The sequence below is a fragment of the Oryctolagus cuniculus genome, chromosome 1 (genome assembly GCF_964237555.1).
Source record: "Oryctolagus cuniculus chromosome 1, mOryCun1.1, whole genome shotgun sequence".
Classification (NCBI taxonomy): Eukaryota; Metazoa; Chordata; class Mammalia; order Lagomorpha; family Leporidae; genus Oryctolagus; species Oryctolagus cuniculus.
Genome location: NC_091432.1, coordinates 59,846,151 through 59,869,217, shown reverse-complemented (window position 1 = coordinate 59,869,217; position 23,067 = coordinate 59,846,151). Strand labels below are relative to the sequence as shown.

General features: G+C 39.5%; 2 protein-coding genes across 2 annotated transcripts; one reads left to right on the top strand and one right to left on the bottom strand.

Moving 5' to 3' along the window:
* Positions 1-13,303: 13,303 nt before the first annotated feature.
* On the bottom strand, positions 13,304-14,587 carry LOC100339623 (olfactory receptor 2AG2). The gene has a single exon (XM_070060268.1). It carries the CDS (start codon positions 14,270-14,272, stop codon positions 13,304-13,306), a length of 969 nt encoding a protein of 322 aa, XP_069916369.1. The 5' UTR covers positions 14,273-14,587.
* Positions 14,588-20,334: 5,747 nt separating this feature from the next.
* OR2AG1 (olfactory receptor family 2 subfamily AG member 1) lies at positions 20,335-23,067 on the top strand. The gene is made up of 2 exons (XM_002708774.4): positions 20,335-20,726; positions 21,969-23,067. Exons 1-2 carry the CDS (start codon positions 20,707-20,709, stop codon positions 22,939-22,941), a joined length of 993 nt encoding a protein of 330 aa, XP_002708820.3. The 5' UTR covers positions 20,335-20,706; the 3' UTR covers positions 22,942-23,067.

Below are 23,067 nucleotides of genomic sequence, written 5' to 3'. Positions count from 1 at the left end.
TGTTATGCCACAATACTGAGCTCAACCAGAGAGAGAACATGGCATTGTGAATGTCAGGAGACTGACACAGAATACAAGAATGCTTTCCCTGTAGCTTCGTTGCAATGAAATCTGGACAAAAAGTCATATAAAAATGCTTTATTTAAAATGATTTTGTATGATCTTTTGGGGCCTGAAATCTTTCTTTTGCCTTAGAAAAACAAAACTGTAGGTTTAGTCTTACAAATACTGACTGGAAGACAGTTTTTATCAAAAACAACAAAAATACTCCTCATGTAGGATCTTTGTCCTTAGTGTGCTGTACACTGAGATTTAATGCTATAACTAGTACTCAAACAGTATTGTTCACTTTATGTTTCTGTATGGGAGCAAACTGTTGAAATCTTTACTTAATGTATGCTAAACTGATCTTCTGTATATAAAGAGAATTGAAAATGAATCTTGATGTGAATAGAAGGGGAGAGGGAGTGGGAGAGGGGAGGGTTGCGGGTGGGAGGGACGTTATGGGGGGGAAGCCATTGTAATCCATAAGCTGTACTTTAGAAATTTATATTCATTAAATAAAAGTTTGAAAGAAAAAACAACAACAACAAAAATACTAGTTCAAAGGCAATTCTTTGCACTGTTTCTAGTAAATATTAGACTTGGAAAACTTTTGTTTTTGTTGAATAAACAGGTGAATGAATTGCAAAATCAAATGAGGAAAATAATTAGCTGGATGCATTCCTCCAGATGTCTACACTGTGAGTTTGAACAGCATTTCAAAGAAGAGGAAAAACAGATCTTGGGTTAAGTGATACAATCAGTACTCAGGATCTTATCTACATACTGTCTATCTCCCTCTGATTCAAGCTTCTTGCTTCACCTTTTTTTCCATTCACTGGTTCCTCAATGCTAGGAGTATCTTAAGGGAAAGCTCAGAGAATACACACTGGGCCTACAGAGGAAAAATAGCCTGCTGGAATACTGAAGAGGCTGGGATTAATAAAGGAGCATTGTTGTACTTTATGGGAAATGGGAAAAGCCGAAAAGATTAAACTAAAATTTTGGAAGCATATAAGGTATTTGTTCTGCTTGTCAATGTTCAGTATTTAAAGAAAACAATCTATGGGCTTCAAATTGGTTCTTCCTGTGGATTTGGACTTAGTGTTCAGCAGGTAAATAGGAGAGACACTTGAACTGATTTTATATTTGGGGACACACATCAGACTATTGGAGGCTGGGAAAATCTAAGTGTACCAAAATGTAAGTACTGAGACTTTTACCAGGAGGTCAGCATCAGGAGTTCTAGGAACTCAGCTCTGGCCAGGAGCACAGAATCACTGAAGATGACCCCACCTGTCCAAGGTGGGCATACATACAAGGCCTCAGAGTACAGCTTGGAGTGAATAAGGTATAAGGCCCAAGTAACTAGACACCTGAGAAGCATAATAAAGTGAGATCTTGATCATACAACTTCTGGGTTCCACATACAGCCTCGAAACACAGTCCTTACCTCAGTTGGTATGGGGCACAGCTGCCCTGGGATTCCTTTGGGGGATCAAGAGTTTGTAAAGGGGAAAGAAAGAGGAAGCGGTTCTCCTGGCAGGGTCAGATGTAGATGTGTGCATTTCTGTGACTGGGTTCAGGGCTCAAAGCCACCTCCAATCATTGGCATTGAAAGTCCTCACTGGAGATGGAGATGAATGCAGACAGGCAGCTAAGAACATAGAACAGGATCCTAGGGAAACAGGAACCAAATCTCCAGGATGTCTCTCATCTCCATAGAGAAAGTCTGTACAGCTGTAGAGTGGGCCTGGCTGGATTCTTGAGTCCAAGTGCTCAGATTTTCATTTCTTCCTCTCCTGCTGAGGGCTATGGTGAAAGCAGAACACAGGAGGCATTTGAGGAAAGCGGAATGGGAGGAGCTGCTCCATGAGCCTGCCAGTGCCCAGCCTCCTGCCCCTGAGGGAGGCTTCATGGTCTCATCCTCCCAGGTGACATGACCTCCCCTGAAACTGTTGTTCCACGAAATGGGACTTTAACGAATCCCCGGAGTATGTCTCCTGGCTCTGGCATGCCATTTCTGCAAGTTTCACGGACTCACTGAACACTGAGGTTTGGGGACTCTTCCTGCTCCACATGGTTCTTGCTGAAGCTGATGCTAACTAAATCGACAGTGTCATTAACTGCACTAAGACACAAGGGCCCCTGTCCAGCCAGCTGTCCAAAGTGTACAGTGGGTCTCTTGTGTTCTGTAAGTGCTGCCACTCCCCATCTCCCTCTTTGTGCCCCTAACTAGGGGTAGTACTTGCTGGGGTATGGGTCGGGAGTGGTGAATGATGCAGTACTTCTTTTAATATCAGATCTTCTTTTGTTGCCATTTAATTAGTATCTAATGCTGACTTGATGCATCTTTCTATGTTTTTTCAGCTCTTTCTCCTGTTTTCCCCCCTCATTCGTTTGTGTACATATGCTTGTTCTGAGGTTCTTTGTAACAAGTGGGCTCAACTGCTTGGAATTTTGGAATGAACCTGCCTCTATCCAACACTGCGTTCATTCAGGCTTTCCTCATCTCTCTCGCAATTGCCTTACTCTCCTCATTTTTCATGCTCTTTAATCAGTGATTTCACCAGAAAATGCTGAATACTGATGCTAGAATTGTTTTTTCTTTCAACTTAAAGAAAATTTATGTTTTCCTTTTCTGATTATAAACAGAAAATACCAAGTACACAGGTATAACAGAATCACTATGTTCCTAAATCTGTATATATGAAATACATGAAACATGTTTAACCTAAGTCAAACTTTTAAAAAAGAAATGTGTAAAATGTCCTTTAATTTTTTCAACTTAATATTTATTTATTATTTTTGTGATATATTTTAACTTACATTATAGTGAAAAGCTTGATGCATCACTACATAAAGAGTTAAACAAAAAAAATACCAAAAAGGACATACTTCCGCAGGAATATTGACAAGAGCTATAAACTGGAATCAAATGAAAAGATGTTCATATATCATAAATTTTAAATCAGTCACAGTTTATTAAAACTAGAGTAGTATGTAATTCTTTTTTTTTAAATTTATTTGACAGATAGAGTTAGATAGTGAGAGAGAGAGAGACAGAGAGAAAGGTCTTCCTTTGATTGGTCCACCCGCCAAATGGCCGCCACAGTCAGCGCTGCACTGATCCGAAGCCAGGAGCCATGTGCTTCCTCCTGGTCCCACATGCCCAAGCACTTGGGCCATCCTACATTCCCTTCCTGGGCCACAGCAGAGAGCTGGACTGGAAGAGGAGCAGCTGGGACTAGAATCCGGTGCCCATATGGATGCCAGTGCTGCAGGCGGAAGATTAACCAAGTGAGCCATGGCATCAGCCCGAGTAGTATGTAATTCTTAATACTCTTACAAAGATTTAAAACAAAGATTGGCAAGTACTAATTTGCAGCATAAGTGATAAACATAGGCATTTCTTTCTTCTTTTGTTTTTGTTGGATTTTCAACATGGAGAAAGAGAGGACATTGCTATTTACATAATAAGTGAAGCAATATTTATAATTCATGATATTTAGTTTATAAATAATACCAATGGTATGACATCCACACAATGTTTATACTCTCTCACTATATTAATTTTTACAAATAAGATAAGACGTGATATTTTATCCCCAGTCACATTCATTTTGTTGCAAATGTCAGGATTTCATTTTTGTTGCTGAGTAATATCTTATTATGTATACATATCACAAGCTGTTGATCTAGTTATCATTCGATAGACATCTAGGTTGATTTCATTTTTTTTGTATCATGAAATAAGCTGCTAAACAGGGGAGTGATGGTATCTCTTTAATAAGCTGATTTCAACTTCTTTTGGAATATTCTCAGGATTGAGATAGCTGGGTCATATGGTAGATGATTTTTATTTTTCTGAGGAATCTGCAGAGTGTTTTCCACAGCAGTTGTACAGTTTGGGTACACATCAATAATGTATTAGAGTATTTTTCATCCACAACTTCGCCAGATTTGTTTATCTTTTGATTTTTGGGTATTAGCTATTCTACCTGGAGTGAGGTGATGCCTTATTGGGGATTTTTACATGCATTTATTGGTGGCTACTGATCCTGAGTATTTTCTCGTGTGTCTATTGGCCATTTGTATTTCATTCTTTGAAAAATACCTGTTCATATCCTTTGCCCATTTCTTCACTTAACTGTTTGTTTCCTTGTTGATTTTCTTGAGCTCCTTATATATTCTGAGTATTAATCTTTTACCAGAGTGTAGTTTGCAAATATTTTCTCCCATTTTTTTCAGTTGTCCCTTCACTTTGTTAATTGTTTTCTATGTTGTTCAGAAGATTCTTAGCTTAATGCAATCCCATTTGTTCACTTTTGCTTTTATTGCCTGTACTTTTGGGACATTGCCTAGACCAATGTCTTGTAGGTTTCCCCCTGTTTTCTTCTAGTAATCTGATGGTTTCAGGTCTCAAATTTAGATTCTTAATCCATTGTGAGTGGTTTTTGTATAGGGCATAAGGCAATGGTATTGTTTCAAACTTCTGCACATGGAAATCCAATTACTCCAGTACCATTTGTTGAAGACTGTCCTTTCTTCAGGGAATGATTTTAGCTCATTTGCTAAAGATTAATTGTTTGTATATATGTGCACTATTTTCTGAGGATTTTTATTCTGTTCCATTGGTATACATATTTATTTTTGTAGTAGTACCAAGTTGTTTTGATTTTAATAGACCTGTAATATGTCTTGAAATCTGTTATTGTGGTATCTCTGGCTTTGTTTTTTATTATTTAAGATTGTTTCAGCTGTTTGGGATTAAGGGTCTTTTGTGTTTACATATTGATTTTTCCAGTTCTGTGAAGAATTTCCTTGCAATTAAATTGGGGTTGCATTGAATCCTTAAATTGTTTTGAGTAACATAGTTATTTTGATGGTATTAATTCTTATAATCCATGAACATGGAAAATCTTTTTCCATTTTTGTTATATTTCTCTATTTCTTTCGTTAATGTTGTATAAATTTCATTGTAGGGATCTTTCACATCTTGGGTTAAATTTGTCCCAAGGTATTTAATTTTTTTGTAGGTATTGTGAATGGGTCTGATCTTACAAGTTCTTTCTTAGCCAGAATGTTGGTTGTGTATAAGAATGCTATTGATTATTGTGTGTTGATTTTATAGCTTGCAACTTTGCTGAATTCTCCTATGAGTTATAAGAGTTTCTTAAATGGACTAGTTTGGTTCCCCCCCTATATAAGTATCATGTCATCTACAGACAAGCATAATTTGACTTCTTTCTTTCCAACTTGTATCCACTTGCTTGTTTTTTTTTTTTTTCTTGTCTGACTGTTCTGGCTAACTCTCCTAGAATAATAGTGGTGAGAATGTGTATCCTTGTCTGGTTCCAGATCTTTGTGGATATGCTTCCAAATGTTCTCCATCCAAAATTATGCTGGTTTTGGGTTTCTCATATATTGCCTTTATTGTGTTGCGGTACATTCATATGTAACCAATTTTTAATGAAGAAAGGATGTTATATTTTACCAAATTCTTTCTTTGTATGTATAAAAATAATTATATTGCTTTTATCCTTCACTTTGTTGATATGATGTTTATTGATTGCATGTGCTGAACCTTCCTGCATACCTGGGATAAATCCTACTTGCTCATGATGGATGTTCTTTTTGATGGTTTTTGGATTTGATTTACCAGTATTTTGTTGAGCATTTTTGCATCTATGTTCATTATGGATATTGTTCTATTGTTTTCTTTTGTTGTTATTGTATCTTTCTCTGATTTTGGAACTAAGGTAATCCTGGCCTCATAGAATGAGTTTCGAAGGATTCCCTCTAAGTTAGTTATTTTTAATAGTTTAAGAAAACTGGCATTGTTAGTACTTTCTTGAAAGTTTAGTTGAATTCAGCAGTGAAAAGATTCATCTTATTTATTTGAAAGGCAGAGTTGCAGAGTCAGAGTAAGAGAAAGTCTTCCATCCAGTGGTTCACACCCCAAATAGCCACAATGACTGGAGCTGGGCTTATCCAGAGCCAGAAGCCAGGAGCCCCTGCTGAGTCTCCCACATGGAGGCAGGGGCACAAGAACTTGGGCCATCCTCTACTGCTTTCCTAGGCCATAACAGAGAGCTGTATTAAGGGTGGAGCAGTCGGGACTTAAACTAACTGGCGCCCATATGGGAAGCCTGCACTGCAGGTGGCAGTTTTATCTACTTTGCCACAGTGCTGGCATCTGTGCCTTTCTTTTCTTAGATGAGAGGCTCTTTATTATTGATTCAATCAGCCTTGGTTATTGGTTTATTCATATTTTCTCTGTCTTCATGCCTCCATTTTGGTGAATTATATGTGTACATAAATCTATCCATTTATTCTACATTTTCCAATTTGTGTGTATATAGTCGTTTGCAATGATTTCCAATATTCTTTGTATTTCTGAAGTATCTGTTGCAACATCTCATTCTTCATCTCTGACTTTATTAATTTAAGTCTTCTCCCTTTTTTCTTGGTTAGCTTGGCCAATGGTTTATCAATTTTGTTTTTTTTTTTTTAAAACAGCTCTTCATTTTGCTGATATTTTCTATAGTTTATTTCAATTAAAAATTCTTCTTGAATTTTTATTTTTTGTTTCCTTCTACTTATTTGGGGCTTGGTTTGTTCATGTTTCCTTTTGTTCTTGAGATCCTTTGTTAGATTATTATACGATACTTTTCAAAATTTTACTGCTATCAACTTTCCTCATAACACTGCTTTTGCTGTATCTCATTATTTTTAACATGTTGTGTTATCATTTTTACTCATCCCAGGGAATTTTTTGCTTTTCTATTTGATATCTCCTATGACACACTGTTCATTCAGGAGCATGGTGTTCTGATTTCATGTGTTTCTACATTTTCTAGAGTTTCCTTTGCTGTTAATTTCCAGCTTCAATCCATTGTAGTCAGAAAAGATATATGGTGTAATTTTTGGGGGGGATTTGTTGAAAGTACTTATGGCCTTTACTTATGGTAAATTTTAGAAAATTTTTTCATTCACTTATGAAATACTATGTATTCTGCAGCTGCGGTATGGAATGTTCTGTAGATATCTATGAGGTCCATTTGGTCTACAATGTAGATTAGTGATTAGCTCTGTTATTTCTTTTCCGATTTTTTTTGGCCTGGTTAATCTGTTCAGTAAGAAATTGGTGTGCAAATATCTACCATTAAAATTATATTGGAGTTTACATCTTCCTTTAGATTCATTAACATAAAACTGGGTGCCCATTCAACAAATGATGCTGGGAAAGCTGGATTTCCATGTGCAGAAGCATGAAGCAAGACCCCTACCTTACACCTTACACAAAAATTCACTCAACATGGATTAAAGATCTAAATCAATGACCCAACACCATCAAATTATTAGAGAACATCAGAGAAACCCTGCAAGATATAGGCACAGGAAAAGATTTCTTGGAAAAGTCCCCAGAGGCATAGGCAGTCAAAGCCAAAATTAACATTTGGGATTACATCAAATTGAGAAGTTTCTGTACTGCAAAAGAAACACTTGGGAAAGTGAAGAGGCAACCAACAGAATGAGAGAAATATTTGCAAACTATGCAACCAATAAAGGTTTAATAACCAGAATCTACAAAGAGATCAAGAAACTCCACCACAACAAAACAAACAACCCACTTAAGAGATGGGCCAAGGACCTCAATAAACATTTCTCAAAAGGGGAAATCCAAATGGCCAACAGGCACATGAAAAAATGTTCAGGATCACTAGCCATCAGGGAAATGCAAATAAAAACCACAATGTGGTTTCATCTCATCCTGGTTAGAATGGCTCACATACAAAATCTACCAACAACAGATGCTGGTGAGGATGTGGGGAAAAAGGGACACTAACCCACTGTTGGTGGGAATGCAAACTGCTAAAGCCACTATGGAAGTCCATTTGGAGATTGCTCAGAAGCCTGAATATAACCCTACCATACAACCCAGCCATCCCACGCCTTGGAATTTACCCAAAGGAAATGAAATTGGCAAATCAAAGAGCTGTCTGCACTTCAATGTTTATTGCAGCTCAATTCACAATAACTAAGACATGAAATCAACCTAAATGCCCATCAACAGTAGACTGGATAAAGAAATTATGGGATATGTACTCTATAGAATACTATACAGTGGTAAAAAAAATGAAATCTGGTCATTTGCAACAAAATGGAGGAATCTGGAACACATCATGCTGAGTGAAATAAGCCAGTCCCAAAGAGACAAATATCATATGTTCTCCCTGATAAATGACATCTAACTGAGCACCTAAAAGGAAACCTGTTGAAGTGAAAGGGACACTATGAGAAACAGTGTCTTGATCAGCCCTTGTCCTGACTGTTGAGGGACAACTTAGTACTTTATTCCTTTTAATATTTTTTGTTCTCGTTAATACCATTGGTTGAACTCTGTAATTAACACACAATTATTCTCAGTTGTTTAAATTTAACTGAAAAGTGATCCCTGTTAAATATAAGAGTGGGAATAAGAGAGGGAGGAGATGTACAGTTCAGCACATCTTCAATCGGACTTACCCCTAATGGTAGAGTTAGAAACGAGCCAGGGGATTCCAATTCAATCCCATCAAGGTGGCATGTACCAATGGCATCTCACAAGTCAAAGTGATCAGTTTCAGTTCACAATTGATCATACTGATAGGATTAAGAATCAAAGAGATCACATAAACAAGACCAGTGTCTGCTAATACTAACTGATAGGATTAAAAAGGAGAGAACAATCCATCATGGGAAGCAGGATACACAGCAGACTCAGAGAATGGCAGATATCCTAAATAACACTCTGGCTTCAGAATCATCCCTTAAGACATTCGGATCTGGCTAAAAAACCCATGAGAGTATTTTAGGCATGGAAAGCCAAGACATTATGCAGAAATTTAAAAAATGACCTAGATGAAAGATCTCTGTGAGTGGGATCCCTGCGGAAAGAACAGGACATCAAAGAAGGAGGTACCTTTCTCTGAAGGGAGGAGAGAACTTCCACTTTGACAATGGCCTTGTCTAAATAAGATCAGAGTTGGTGAACTCAAGAGGCTTCCATAGCCTTGGCAGCTCATGACAAGAGCCTCCGGTGATTACTGACATCATAAATAAGAGTGTCAATTGTTTAATCAACAACAGGAGTCACTGTGCACTTACTCCTCATGTAGGATCTCTGTCATTAATGTGTTGTACTATGTGAATTAACGGCACAACTAGTACTCAAATAGTACTTTACATTTTGTGTTTCTGCGTGGGTGCAAACTGTTGAAATCTTTACTTAGTACATACTAAATTGATCTTCTGTGTATAAAGATAATTGAAAATGAATCTTGATGTGAATGGGATGGGAGAGGGGGTGGCAGATGGGATGGTTGCAGGTGGGAGGGAAGTTATGGGGAAAAGCCTCTATAATTCTTTTTTTTTTTTTTTTTTTTTGACAGGCAGAGTGGACAGTGAGAGAGACAAAGAGAAAGGTCTTCCTTTGCCATTGGTTCACCCTTCAATGGCCACCGCGGCCGGCGCGCTGCGCTGATCCGAAAGCAGGAGCCAGGTGCTTCTACTGGTCTCCCATGGGGTGCAGGGCCCAAGCATTTGGGCCATCCTCCACTGCACTCCCTGGCCACAGCAGAGAGCTGGCCTGGAATAGGGGCAACCGGGAAAGAACCCAGCGCCCCGACCGGGACTAGAACCCGGTGTGCCGGTGCCGCTAGGTGGTGGATATTGCCTATTGAGTCGCGGCGCCGGCCAACACTCTATAATTCAAAAGTTGTACTTTGGAAATTTATGTTTATTAAATAAAAGTTAAAAAAAAAAGAAGTTAAAAAATTAGAAAAAAAACTGGGTGTTCTATCATTGGATGCATATACATTTTTTATAGTCACATCTTTTTGTTGAATTGACCCCTTAATCATTACATAGTGACCTTCTTTGTCTCTTTCAACAATTTTTCTCTTAAAGCCTATTTTGTCTGCTGAGTATAGCTATTCTTGCTCTCTTTGGATTTTTATTTGCATGGAATATCTTTTTCCATTCTCTCATTCTGAATGTATCTTTATGATGAAGTGTGTTTCTTGTATGCAGCATATTTCTTGTAGGCTCTTTTTAAAAATCCATTCAGTCAGTTTATATCTTTTTTTTTTTTTTTTTTTTGACAGGCAGAGTGGACAGTGAGAGAGAGAGATAGAGGGAAAGGTCTTCCTTTGCCATTGGTTCACCCTCCAATGGCCGCCGTGGCCTGCGCGCTGTGGCTGGTGCACCGCACTGATCCGAAGGCAGGAGTCAGGTGCTTATCCTGGTCTCCCATGGGGTGCAGGGCCCAAGAACTTGGGCCATCCTCCACTGCACTCCCTGGCCACAGCAGAGAGCTGGCCTGGAAGAGGGGCAACCGGGACAGAATCTGGCTCCCCCAGTCTATATCTCCTTTATGTGTGTGTGTGTGTGTGTGTGTGTGGTTTCACTTATTTTATAAAACAGTTTTTTATATAAGTGATCTTCTTTGTCTCTTTCAACAGGTTTTCTCTTAAAGTCTATTTTGTCTGCGAGTATAGCTATTCTTGCTCCCTTTGGATTTTCATTTGCATGGAATATCTTTTTCTATTCTCTCACTCTGAATATATCTTTATGGTGAAGTGTGTTTCTTGTATGCAGCATATTTCTTGTAGGCTCTTTTTAAAAATCCATTAGCCAGTCTATATCTTCTTTGTGTGTGTGTGTGTGTGTGTGTGTGTGTATGGTTTCACTTATTTTATAAAACAGTTTTTTTATATAAGGGGAAACATTTCATGTATTTTGTATATGCAATTTTTAGTGTAATGAAACTCCCCACACTATCCTCCCTCTTTCCTACCCTTTCTCCTCTTTCCTTTCTTATTTCTTTTTTTTTAATTTTTAGAATGACAAACTTTCAATTTATTTTATAATCACAAACTTAACCATCCACTAAATAAGGAACTCATCAAGTAATAAAAAACTACTGCTCCTCAAGGGACAAGAGCTACAAACAATAATCAAATCTCAAAATGTCAATTTCTTTCATTTACATTACATTTTTTACTATGTATGTTAGTTACCATAAATCAGTGAAAACATGATATTTATCTCTTCAGACTGAATTATTTCACTAAACCTGATGGTCTTCATTTGCATCCATTTTGTTCTGAAAGATAGGATTTCATTTTTTATGGCTTTGTAGTATTCCAAAATTTCTTTATCCAGTCATAGTTGATATACATGTTGGTTGATTCCATATCTTAGCCATCATAAGTTTTATTATAATATACAGTTATTTTTATATGTAATCAAAAAGATATACAAATATGTTTAGAAATATCAAAAAAATTTTAGAAGTTCATTCTAACATGTAAATATACAAAATTTTATTATCTAGTCATCAACTGATATACATCTAGGTTGATATACATCTAGGTTGATTCCATATCTATGCTATTGTAAGTAGAACTGTAATAAACATGGGATTACAGACAACTCTTTTATAGTCTGATTTAACTTCCTTTTGGGCAAATTCTCAGGAGTAGAATGGCTGGGTCAGGTACACTGGCCCATTCCTCTCCATCACTACTTTAATATATACCTTGGTAAAAAGGAAAAAAAGAATCACTAACTTTTTTACAAGTTTTACTTATTTATTTATCTATTTATTTATTCATTTATTTGAAGGGCAAAGCATCAGAGGGAGAGGGAAAGCGACAGAGAGAATCTTTCATCTGCTGGTTCTTTGCCAAAATGGTTGCAACTGCTAGGTCTGGGCCAGGGTGAAGCCAGGAACTACACTGAGGTTTTCTATACAAGTGGTAGGAACCTGAGCACTTTGCCCACCCTTCTTTGCTTTCTTAGGTACATTAGCAGAGATCTGGGTCAGAAATTAAGTAACTGTGACACGAGTCAGTACTTTTATATGGAATGCATGCATCTCAAGCAGTGGCTTAACCTTCTGTGGCACTACATAAGCCAGACCCACAATTAGCTTAATTTTAAATAATGAAAACCATTTTCATGTACATATAGATTCAATAAAATGTATATGTAAAACAAAGGTAAAGCAAACTGTATAGGTGATTTTTGCTTCTTTCAAATTTCCACATTTTTATTTTGTTTTAAAAGAACTTAGCTTAATTGTATTGATTGTGTTTAGATTTTATTTTATGGCTTAACTTTATATAGACATTAACCAATGTAAGGTGATTTCTGTGTTGAAAAAAAAGTTTCTGACTTTTTCAAAAAGCACTAATTTTAATAATTATAATAGCTACATAAGACAAAGTATTTTGGAGTTCTTCTACTGCATGAATTTATGTTCTAGTTTTTGTCATAAATCTCCCCACACTGATTAACAATAAAACATACACAGTTTAGCTAGAAAGTAAAATACTTATGCTTCCTTGCCTATGGACATAGTCTCACACTTACAGTCATCTCAAAAACATGAACCTGTTGCAATTATTTTATATATCTGAACACATTTGTATATCTGTACACATACACATACATAACATACATCATGGATTTATTTCCCAGTTATTGTATCTCTATTTACTATATTAAGTTGATGCTTATAATTTTAATGTATTCATTTCTTTAATTTTAATTTTAGACATTGGAAAATAGTCCCATATGTTTGAATATTTTCAAGTAGAAATATCAGGCTTCCTTTCTCTGGTCTGTTTCACCATCTCAACATAGTGTCCGTCTTTATGTAATCATTGTGAACCCCTTCTCAGATCTGTAATACAAATGCTGTACACATCTATCATTCCTCCCCACTAATCACGCAAACTGTTATCTACTCAATAAGTTCAATATAACGTCTCAGTATCATTTTTTCTATTAGCAGATTGAGTCAGTACAAAGAGAATAGACCTCCTATAATGTTAACAGGATTTTGTAGTTGACTGAGTCAAAAAAAACTCTGCTTCTCACTGCTACATGATGTTGACCTGTAACATTAATTTTCTACCATGTCTACTTAATAGTGCATCAGGAGGATGCTCTACCACAGAATGAATCAATGACACCCATCGTGGTTCTTTTAGTCTCTTTTAGAACATGGTCTTCAATATTCTAAGCTCAGCATGATACGTGCCAAGTGTGTTCAGCTTAAAATCATTGTACATAGCAGATATATAGAGAGTTTTAAAGTGTTCATATCCTCACAGACATAGGTTAACATTTAAAAAATGGATATGTAACAATTTTCTTTGGAGGAACAACCCACAGTGAGAGGCAAGCCATAAACACACCATGGGACCTAGGGGGTTGAATGTGCCAGCAACACATATCTTCCCAGGACCCTTCTCAAGGCCCCCATAACTTCCTTATTCCGCAGGCTGTAGATGAGGGGGTTCAGGGCTGGAGTGACAATCGTGTAGAAAACAGAGATGATGTTGTCCTGTTTGGGGCTGTGAAAAGAACTGGGCAAAACGTACATGAAAGTGGCAGCTCCATAGAACATGCCCACCACTGTCAGGTGGGAAGAGCAGGTGACAAGCGCTTTCTTCTTCCCCTCATTTGTGGGCATGTGGAGCACTGTGAACAGTATGAGAGTGTAGGAGGCAACTATGGTCATAAGGGGAAGCAAGAGGAAGGTCACACCTGTCACATACACCAAGAGCTCATACTTGGAGCTATCTGCACAGGCCAACTTCAGCAAGGGTGGGATCTCACAGAGAAGATGCCTGATTTCCAAAGACATGCAGAAAGGGAAGTGCATGGTGTAGATAGTATGACCGAGAGCACTCAGGTATGCCAGGATCCAGGATGTGGCTACCATGAACCAGCAGACCCTCGGTTTCATGTAGACCATGTAGTTCAGAGGATGACAAATGGCCACATACCTGTCATAGGCCATGAAAGCCAGTAGGAGGTCCTCTGCACTACCCACTGTCAGTGCCAGGAACATCTGCAGAGCACAGCCTTCAAAGGAGATGATGTATTCTCTGCGCAGAAAATCCACAAGGGCCTTGGGAGTGACAACTGATGTGAACAGGAGGTCCATGAGAGAGAGCTGCCCGAGCAGCTGGTACATGGGCACGTGGAGCCGGGTATCCATGGTGATGACCAGGAGCAGCAGGCTGTTGCTGATCAAGGCCAACATGTACAGGACTGTGATTGTGGCACAGAGCAGTTCAGGAAATGCACAGTCATTCAGAATCCCCACCAAGATGAAGTCACGTCCGACAGTGGAGTTCCATAGCTCCATTGTGCGTGGTGAATTCATTTTCCTAGGATGGATGTTTTCCCTGTGAAATCCATCCCAAAAGTGTTTATCATAGCTTTTGGATTGTCCAACATCACCGTGATGTGTTCTATAGAAATTCCCTGAGGTAATATATTTTTCTTCTTTAGCTAAGTTTCACCTCTAATTTCTGAAACTCTAAATGATTTTATTGAATTATAACAAATAATCAGCTAAATGAGGAACAGGTATTTTGGGCACATTGTTAAAAGTTATTCATTTTTAAATCCCTTCAAATAAGTATTCAGGACAATAAGCACAGGGAAAGATATTGTAGATAGGTCAAATTTTCTCATTCTTCATAATAAACAAATACACTGGGTAGCATGCTAAAGTCAAGCTTCTGTGTTTTCTTTAAAATCAACCTGGGATTCTACTTTGTTTTTTAAATTTTATTTATAAGATTTTTGCTCTCTGGTATTTGCCTTTACTTCTCACTCTTGTTGGAATGTCTGGACTCTTAGATCACTTGATCTCTTGTAATCTTTGACTAACCTCACAGTCTTTATGAGTGCTACTCAGCTAGAGGAAAATGGAATTCTGGGATGAATTGAAAGGTTGATGCGCTATAGATTTTGAAGATAGATCTGAAGTAACATTACAAAAGATGTTTGCTTATGTTCATGTAATGATAAGATATTTACTCTGGAGGGAGAAATAAAAAAGACATTAGATTATAGAGGTACTGCATGTGTTTAGTCTTCATGGCATATGATAAAATAATGAGATATGAAAGAGGAAGCATTGTATATATGAATGGTCCAATACCCCATCATTACCTGGGAGTCACAGGAATGCTTTGAGCATGAAAATGAGATTCTCTGACCCCACAGCTCTTAGTAACAGAAGGAAGAATGCTGGTCTAGCTAAACCCTGAACTCATGTGATAGTGCTGGTGAAGGAGGTGAGGAGAGAAGACAGTGATGGGCTTTTGGGGCAGCCTTGTATTAATCTGCTCTTTATGAATAGCTCCTTCAAAACTGGGTGGAAAACTTAGGAGATACCTCAGAATAGAAGAGGGGAATTTATGCCCAAACTCTTCACCTTTCCCTGGTATCAACCCCCCTTATTCCTCCTATATTCTATTTATGATTTTGCCTTGGTCAACTGGGAATTTGGACCTTTAAGTGGTAGAATTAGAAAAGTAGGATATTGAAAGTTGTATATGATAAATCTCCATCCATTCATTCATTCATTTTATACTGAATGACTGAATGACTAAAGTCATTCTATAGTGAATGATTTTAGATTGACTAAACATCCTACAATGTATCAAGTGCTACACTTGATACTAAGATGATTGTATCCAGGTAAAAAATCCATGACAAGATACCTACATCCATTTAATGGTGATGACTGATACCAGAAAGAAATGTGAGTCCATATAAGTGTCAAGAAAGGATTGCACAGTGGTACATAAGCTATGAACAGAGGGTGAATAGAAGCTGGCTGTGCAACAAAGGGCAATGTTATATAATAAATAGAGAAAATATGACTTTGTGAAAGTCAGAAGACTGGCATAGAGTACAAGAACATTTTCCCTTTACATCTGCAACAATGAAATCTGGACAAAAAACTCTCCTTAAAGGTTTCTCATCATCCTTTGGGACCTGGAATTTTTCCTTTGCCTCACAAAAGATGGTTTTTCCTATTGACAACAAAAAGACGAGTTCAAAGACAATTCCTAGTACTTTTCCTAATAAATATTAGACTTGGAATATTTTTCTTTTTGATGAATAAGAAGTTTAATGGACAGAGAAATTAACGAAGGAAGACAACTAACTGGATGCATTCTTCTAGATCTCTAGAGGAATGAATTTGAACTGGCTTTCAAAAAGGAGACAAAGCAAAACTTGGGTTAAGTGATGCAACCGGTACTCAAGATGTTATCTACTAGCCATCTCCCTCTGATCAAGACTTGTTTTCTCTCCTTTTCATTCACTGGTTCCTTCATGCTAAGGCCATCTTAAGAGACATGTCAGAGAACACACTGGACCTTCAGATGAAGAGCAACTTGCTGGAAAACCGAAGCAGCTGAGATTAATAGTGGAGCATTGTTGTACTTCATCAGAAATGGTCACAATCAATTAAGATGGAACAAACATTATAAAGAATATAATTTTTTCTCCTCATCATAATTCAATATTTAAAAAGATTATGGACTTTAAATTGGATTTTTCTGTGGCTTTAGACTTAGTGTCTAGCCAGCATTTAGGAAAAAGAAATTTAATTGACATTATATAGTTATCTTTTGAGTATTAATGATTTGAGGACCCACATTGTAGTACTGGAGGCCAAGAAAATCCAGGTATAGCAAAACCAAGTACTGAGACTTTTATTAGGAGGTCAGCATCAGGAATTCTAGTAACTCTGCTCTGGCCAGTAGTACAGAATGATTGCAGGTGACCCCAACTGTCAACAGCGGATACATATATAGGGAACTTAGAGTATAACTTGGAGTGAAAAAGCTATAAGGTACAAGAAACTAGACATCTGAGAAGCATAATAGTGTGAAGTCTTGATACTTTTGCTCAAGACTTCTCAAGTACATATGTTGTCTTGAAACAGAGACAGAGCCTTACCTCAGCTTGGATGGGTGCGTTTGCCATGGGATTCCTTTAAGGGATGAAGAGTTTGTAAAGGGGAAAGAAAGAGGAAGCGGTTCTCCTGGCAGGGTCAGATGTAGATGTGTGCATTTCTGTGACTGGGTTCAGGGCTCAAAGCCACCTCCAATCATTGGCATTGAAAGTCCTCACTGGAGATGGAGATGAATGCAGACAGGCAGCTAAGAACATAGAACAGGATCCTAGGGAAACAGGAACCAAATCTCCAGGATGTCTCTCATCTCCATAGAGAAAGTCTGTACAGCTGTAGAGTGGGCCTGGCTGGATTCTTGAGTCCAAGTGCTCAGATTTTCATTTCTTCCTCTCCTGCTGAGGGCTATGGTGAAAGCAGAACACAGGAGGCATTTGAGGAAAGCGGAATGGGAGGAGCTGCTCCATGAGCCTGCCAGTGCCCAGCCTCCTGCCCCTGAGGGAGGCTTCATGGTCTCATCCTCCCAGGTGACATGACCTCCCCTGAAACTGTTGTTCCACGAAATGGGACTTTAACGAATCCCCGGAGTATGTCTCCTGGCTCTGGCATGCCATTTCTGCAAGTTTCACTGACTCACTGAACACTGAGGTCTGGGGACTCTTCCTGCTCCACATGGTTCTTGCTGAAGCTGATGCTAACTAAATCGACAGTGTCATTAACTGCACTAAGACACAAGGGCCCCTGTCCAGCCAGCTGTCCAAAGTGTACAGTGGGTCTCCTGTGTTCTATAAGTGCTGCCACTCCCCATCTCCCTCTTTGTGCCCCTAACTAGGGGTAGTACTTGCTGGGGTATGGGTCGGGAGTGGTGAATGATGCAGTACTTCTTTTAATATCAGATCTTCTTTTGTTGCCATTCAATTAGCATCTAATGCTTTGTAGCAAGTGGGCTCAGTTGCTTGGAGTTCTGGAATGATGACACCTAGTTTGGTCGTGAGTTACTGACTGCCCCAGAAGAGTGAAGCTTCAGGGACATACTGTCTGAAGCTGAGACGGGTTCCAAGATCTGGATGCTATCTGCTGACTGCACTCCAAGCAAGTTCTTCCTTAAAAGTTGGTCTGGGAAGCACATGTACATGTTTGTCACATTATTTAATGTTTCTTTTTTATGTATTTCCATCTATTTCAAAGGTAGAGTGAGAGAGCCAGAGCAGAGATTTTCGTGTTTTTTTTTTTTTTTTTTTTTTTTTTTTTTTTTTTTTTTCGGACAGGCAGAGTGGACAGTGAGAGAGAGAGAGACTGAGAGAAAGGTCTTCCTTTGCCGTTGGTTTACTCCCCAATGGCCGCTGCAGCCGGCGCGCTGCAGCTGGCGCACCGCGCTGATCCGAAGCCAGGAGCCAGAAGCCAGAAGCCAGAAGCCGCGCTGATCCTGGTCTCCCATGGGGTGCAGAGCCCAAGCACTTGGGCCATCCTCCACTGCACTCCCTGGCCACAGCAGAGAGCTGGCCTGGAAGAGGGGCAACCGGGACAGAAACCGGCGCCCCGACCAGGACTAGAACTGCTGTGCCTCGCCGTAGGCAGAGGATTAGCCTATTGAGCCATGATACTGGCCTTTTGCTACATTAATAGACTCATGGAGGGTCAGACAATTTTCTAGGACAAACACACACTATTTGACCCTCAGAGTTACTATCAATTAAAAGTGAAAACTCCATGTAGAGCCTTTAAGTATGCATAAAAATTCCACTGTCAGTATCATTTTTATGCAGATTTTAGTCTCTTTTTTTAAAAATATAAAAGTATTTATTATTTTATAGAAAGAAATTTTCCACTTTTTGAATCAGTTTCTGAGCTTACTATTGCTCCGTTATTATACCTATTCCTAAGCATCACTTTTCTTCTAATGAATTCATTTTTTAAAAAGATTTTATTTATTTATTTGAGAGGTAGAGTTACAGACAGTGGGAGGGAGAGACAGAGAGAGAGGTCTTCCTTCCACTGGTTCACTCCCCAAATGGCTGCAACGGCCAGAGCTGTGCCGATCCAAAGCCAGGAGCCAGGTGTTTCTTCCAGGTCTCCCATGTAGGTGCAGGGGCCCAAGGATTTGGGCCATCTTCTACTGCTTTCCGAAGCCACAGCAGAGAGCTGGATTGGAAGAGGAGCAGCAGGGACTAGAACTAGAGTCCATATGGATGCCGGTGCCGCAGGCAGAGGATTAACCCACTGTGCCATGGCACTAGCCCCTGAAATCATTTTCTTGGGAGTCTTTGGGGGTAAGTTGCTTTGGTTTTGTTTTTATTTCATACTTCTAGATGTGAAGTTATATTTCCTCAGTGCTTATTAAGTTGCTTTTCCCATATCCTACTGCTGCCACTAACAACCCACTTTTATCCTTTTAATCTGCTTTTATCCCTGGGAACATTTATATGATTTTCATGAATACTGGTACATTACAACTGCAGTACTGTGTGAATCTGTTTATAATTTCCTTGCTCAATACTTAGAAAATTGAGCTTTCTTCAAACATCACTGGTGACAAAGAACATAACACCAACACAAATGCACAGTCACAGACAAGCTGCCACAGGCCACTAAAGAGAAGATCTCACATTCACTGTCCTTTCAGGGATTAGTCATATGGACCTACAAATGGTCCAGACCAAGAAGGCCACAAAGAAGGGAAGTAGCATCCCACAGAAGCCAGATCTACTTATGATCTGGGGTGCAGGGCTGGCTGCACAAGGAATCTTTGCTTGCTGGTCTATTCAGTTAGTAACTTAGAAATGGGCCAGGGGCCAGCGCTGTGGCGTAGCGGGTAAAGCCATTGCCTGCAGTGCCGGTATCCCATATACGTGCCGATTTGAGTCCCAGCTGCTCCACTTCCAATCCAGCTCTCTGCTATGACCTGGGAAAGCAGTAGAAGTTGGCCCAAGTCCTTGGGCCCCAGCAACCACATGGGAGACCCAGAGAAAGCACCTGGCTCCTGTCTGGATTGGCACAGCAATGGCTGTTGCGGCCATCTGGGGAGTGAACCACTGGATGGAAGATTTCTCTCTCTCTTTGACTCTCTTTCTCTCTCTCTATGTAACTCTGACTTTCAAATAAATAAATAAATCTTAAAAAAAATAGAAATGGGCCATCAGTGCTTCCCTAGGATCCCAGAGCTCATTTAGTGAGAGAAGAAAGAGTATAGGGATCTAGGGCCAGGAAACACATCCCAGGGGGTTCATTAACATTCTGTTTCCTGGACCAGCATTTTTAGAAGAGGTCATTCCAGCTGAGAGGGTAAGTCTTTCTGAAGATAGGAATAGAACAGAGTCGAAGGAATTGGTCATGGGATTAGAAACAGGGAAGCTTCCCCCAGGACAAGGCCCTGGCTCACTGTTAGCTCCAGGGACAGAGAGGAGGGGCAAGGCAGCATCACCTCTGGGCACCTCTTCCTATATCAGCTTCCTCCAGAATCCTGCAGCTTCCATCTTCGATCCAGATGCACAGAAATAAGGGAAAGTCTGAGTATGTGGGTCTAACAGCTCTTTCTGACAACTGCTCGAGAGCAGTGGGGCTTTTATCCTAGCCAACATGATGGAAGCTGTTTCTCCTCATTCTTCACAGGTACAAGAACAGGAAATCTATCTTCTGGTTCTGCAGAAAACTATCCAAGGACTGGGCTGACTGTCGATGTCTATCCACTGCCATCTCCAGAGAAGATTTTCAGATGACTGGAAAGAATAGAAGGGCCCTGGCAGCTGAGCTCCATTGCACTCCTCAGATGTTTAACATAGCAGAACTTAAAACCATCTGAAAACTGCTGATAGACACGTCCTCCATCCACATTTCTGCTGGGATACCCCCAACCTTCAAGGAAAGTCTGGGTGGCCAGGAAGATGGGCTTCTCGTTGCTTAAGTAAGGACTTTGCCAAAACTGACCCCAAGAACTTCAACATTTCTGTCTTCCAGATTCCCTAGTACTTGGGCTGCTTAGCCCATCCTGATTCCTCTTTTATTTGTTTTCTGAACATGACAATACAATCAGTTTGGACTGATAGTTCCTGTGCTACAGTCCAGGCCTGGTTATTTGTTTCTTGGTGGAAACCTCAATATCTATCTTAGTACCTGTGAGCTATATAGACCCAATAAAATGACCAATCAAATGTACCAATCAAATGACGAATGCAAACTGATGATTCACCTCCTGAATGCTCTCATATCCTGTAACTGTTAAAGTACTAATGATTTCAAAAGAGGCCAGCAGAAACTAATGAAATGTTAAAGTATATTTGCTATGATATGGGGAAATATTTGGCAGGGCGGGTGCTTCATTCTCAAATGTTAACTGCATGTTCAGAGTTGACTCTATTTTTCTGATTTCATCATGTAGTATATTAACTCTTATCAATCTTAGGCCCTACCATTTATTGTCTTCTCCCTGGTACTAAGCACTACACACCAGCAGCAGTTTTCCAAAAGTGAATCTCATTCTCCTTATCCCTGTGGCTCTTCTATCCAGTGCAGAGCTACAAAAAGGATAGTGTATATCAAAGGCATTAGACAAAACAAGATTATGTGGCCTGGTTACAGAATATAATAGATGCTCTTTCATTGCCTTACATCATTTCTCCCAAACAGTAATGCCCCAAACTTTCTGGGAAGGTCCTCATCTCTTATCATATTTTTGGATCCCCCAGTCACATTATGTATCATTATCATTATCTCTCTATTTATATAAATGGCATATGCAGAGAGCTAATTGAATATTTAAGTCATAAGTCAAGAATTATACTGTGTGGATACATGAATAATCAACAGCATGTGTAACAGAATATTCCCTCAATATTAAGAGATTCTGTAATCCTGAAGATATAAAATGTTTAATTTATAAAATGTTTAATTTAAATGTACTAAGCAATGTTTGAGCAATATTTGTATTTTCAGATAGTGACCTCATAGTGTTTAGCTATTGCTGTGATACCCATTTTCTTAGATGGACATCTCATCAAAATACATTTATAAGAGGCAGAAATTCAGATATATAGAAGCAAAAACAGCTGTCAGTGGGATTCATGTTTGTAACATCTGAAGAGACTTCTGATGTCACAAAACAAGGGTCTATCTTAGCAAACATTCATTGAGAATCTATCCATTCTAGGCAACTGAATTCACCACGCAGAATGGAGCTATGGAACTCCACTGTCGGACGTGACTTCATCTTGGTGGGGATTCTGAATGACTGTGCATTTCCTGAACTGCTCTGTGCCACAATCACAGTCCTGTACATGTTGGCCTTGATCAGCAACAGCCTGCTGCTCCTGGTCATCACCATGGATACCCGGCTCCATGTGCCCATGTACCAGCTGCTCGGGCAGCTCTCTCTCATGGACCTCCTGTTCACATCAGTTGTCACTCCCAAGGCCCTTGTGGATTTTCTGCGCAGAGAATACATCATCTCCTTTGAAGGCTGTGCTCTGCAGATGTTCCTGGCACTGACACTGGGTGGTGCAGAGGACCTCCTACTGGCTTTCATGGCCTATGACAGGTATGTGGCCATTTGTCATCCTCTGAACTACATGGTCTACATGAGACCGAGGGTCTGCTGGCTCATGGTAGCCACATCCTGGATTCTGGCTTTATTAAGTGCCCTAGGATATACCATATACACAATGCACTATCCCTTCTGCAAAGCCAGGAAAATCAGGCATCTTCTCTGTGAGATCCCACCCTTGCTGAAGTTGGCCTGTGCAGATAGCTCCAGATACGAGCTCTTGGTGTATGTGATGGGTGTGACCTTTCTGATTCCCCCTCTTGCTGCCATAGTTGCCTCCTACACACTCATCCTATTCACTGTGCTCCACATGCCCACAAATGAGGGGAAGAAGAAAGCGCTTGTCACCTGCTCTTCCCACCTGACAGTGGTGGGCATGTTCTATGGAGCTGCTACTTTCATGTACGTTTTGCCCAGTTCTTTTCACAGCCCCAAACAGGACAATATCATCTCTGTTTTCTACACAATTGTCACTCCAGCCCTGAACCCCCTCATCTACAGCCTGCGGAATAAGGAAGTTATGGGGGCCTTGAGAAGGGTCTTGGGAAAACACCCGGTACTGGCACACTTCACCCTTTAGGGAAGGCCCATGTAATGTTTCCAAAATTCATTCCTCCTCAAACTACGAAACTCTCTGCTGTACATTAATTTCTCACAGTAAAACCAGATAGTAAAAAGTATATCTTTTAATAGAATACTGTAGGAA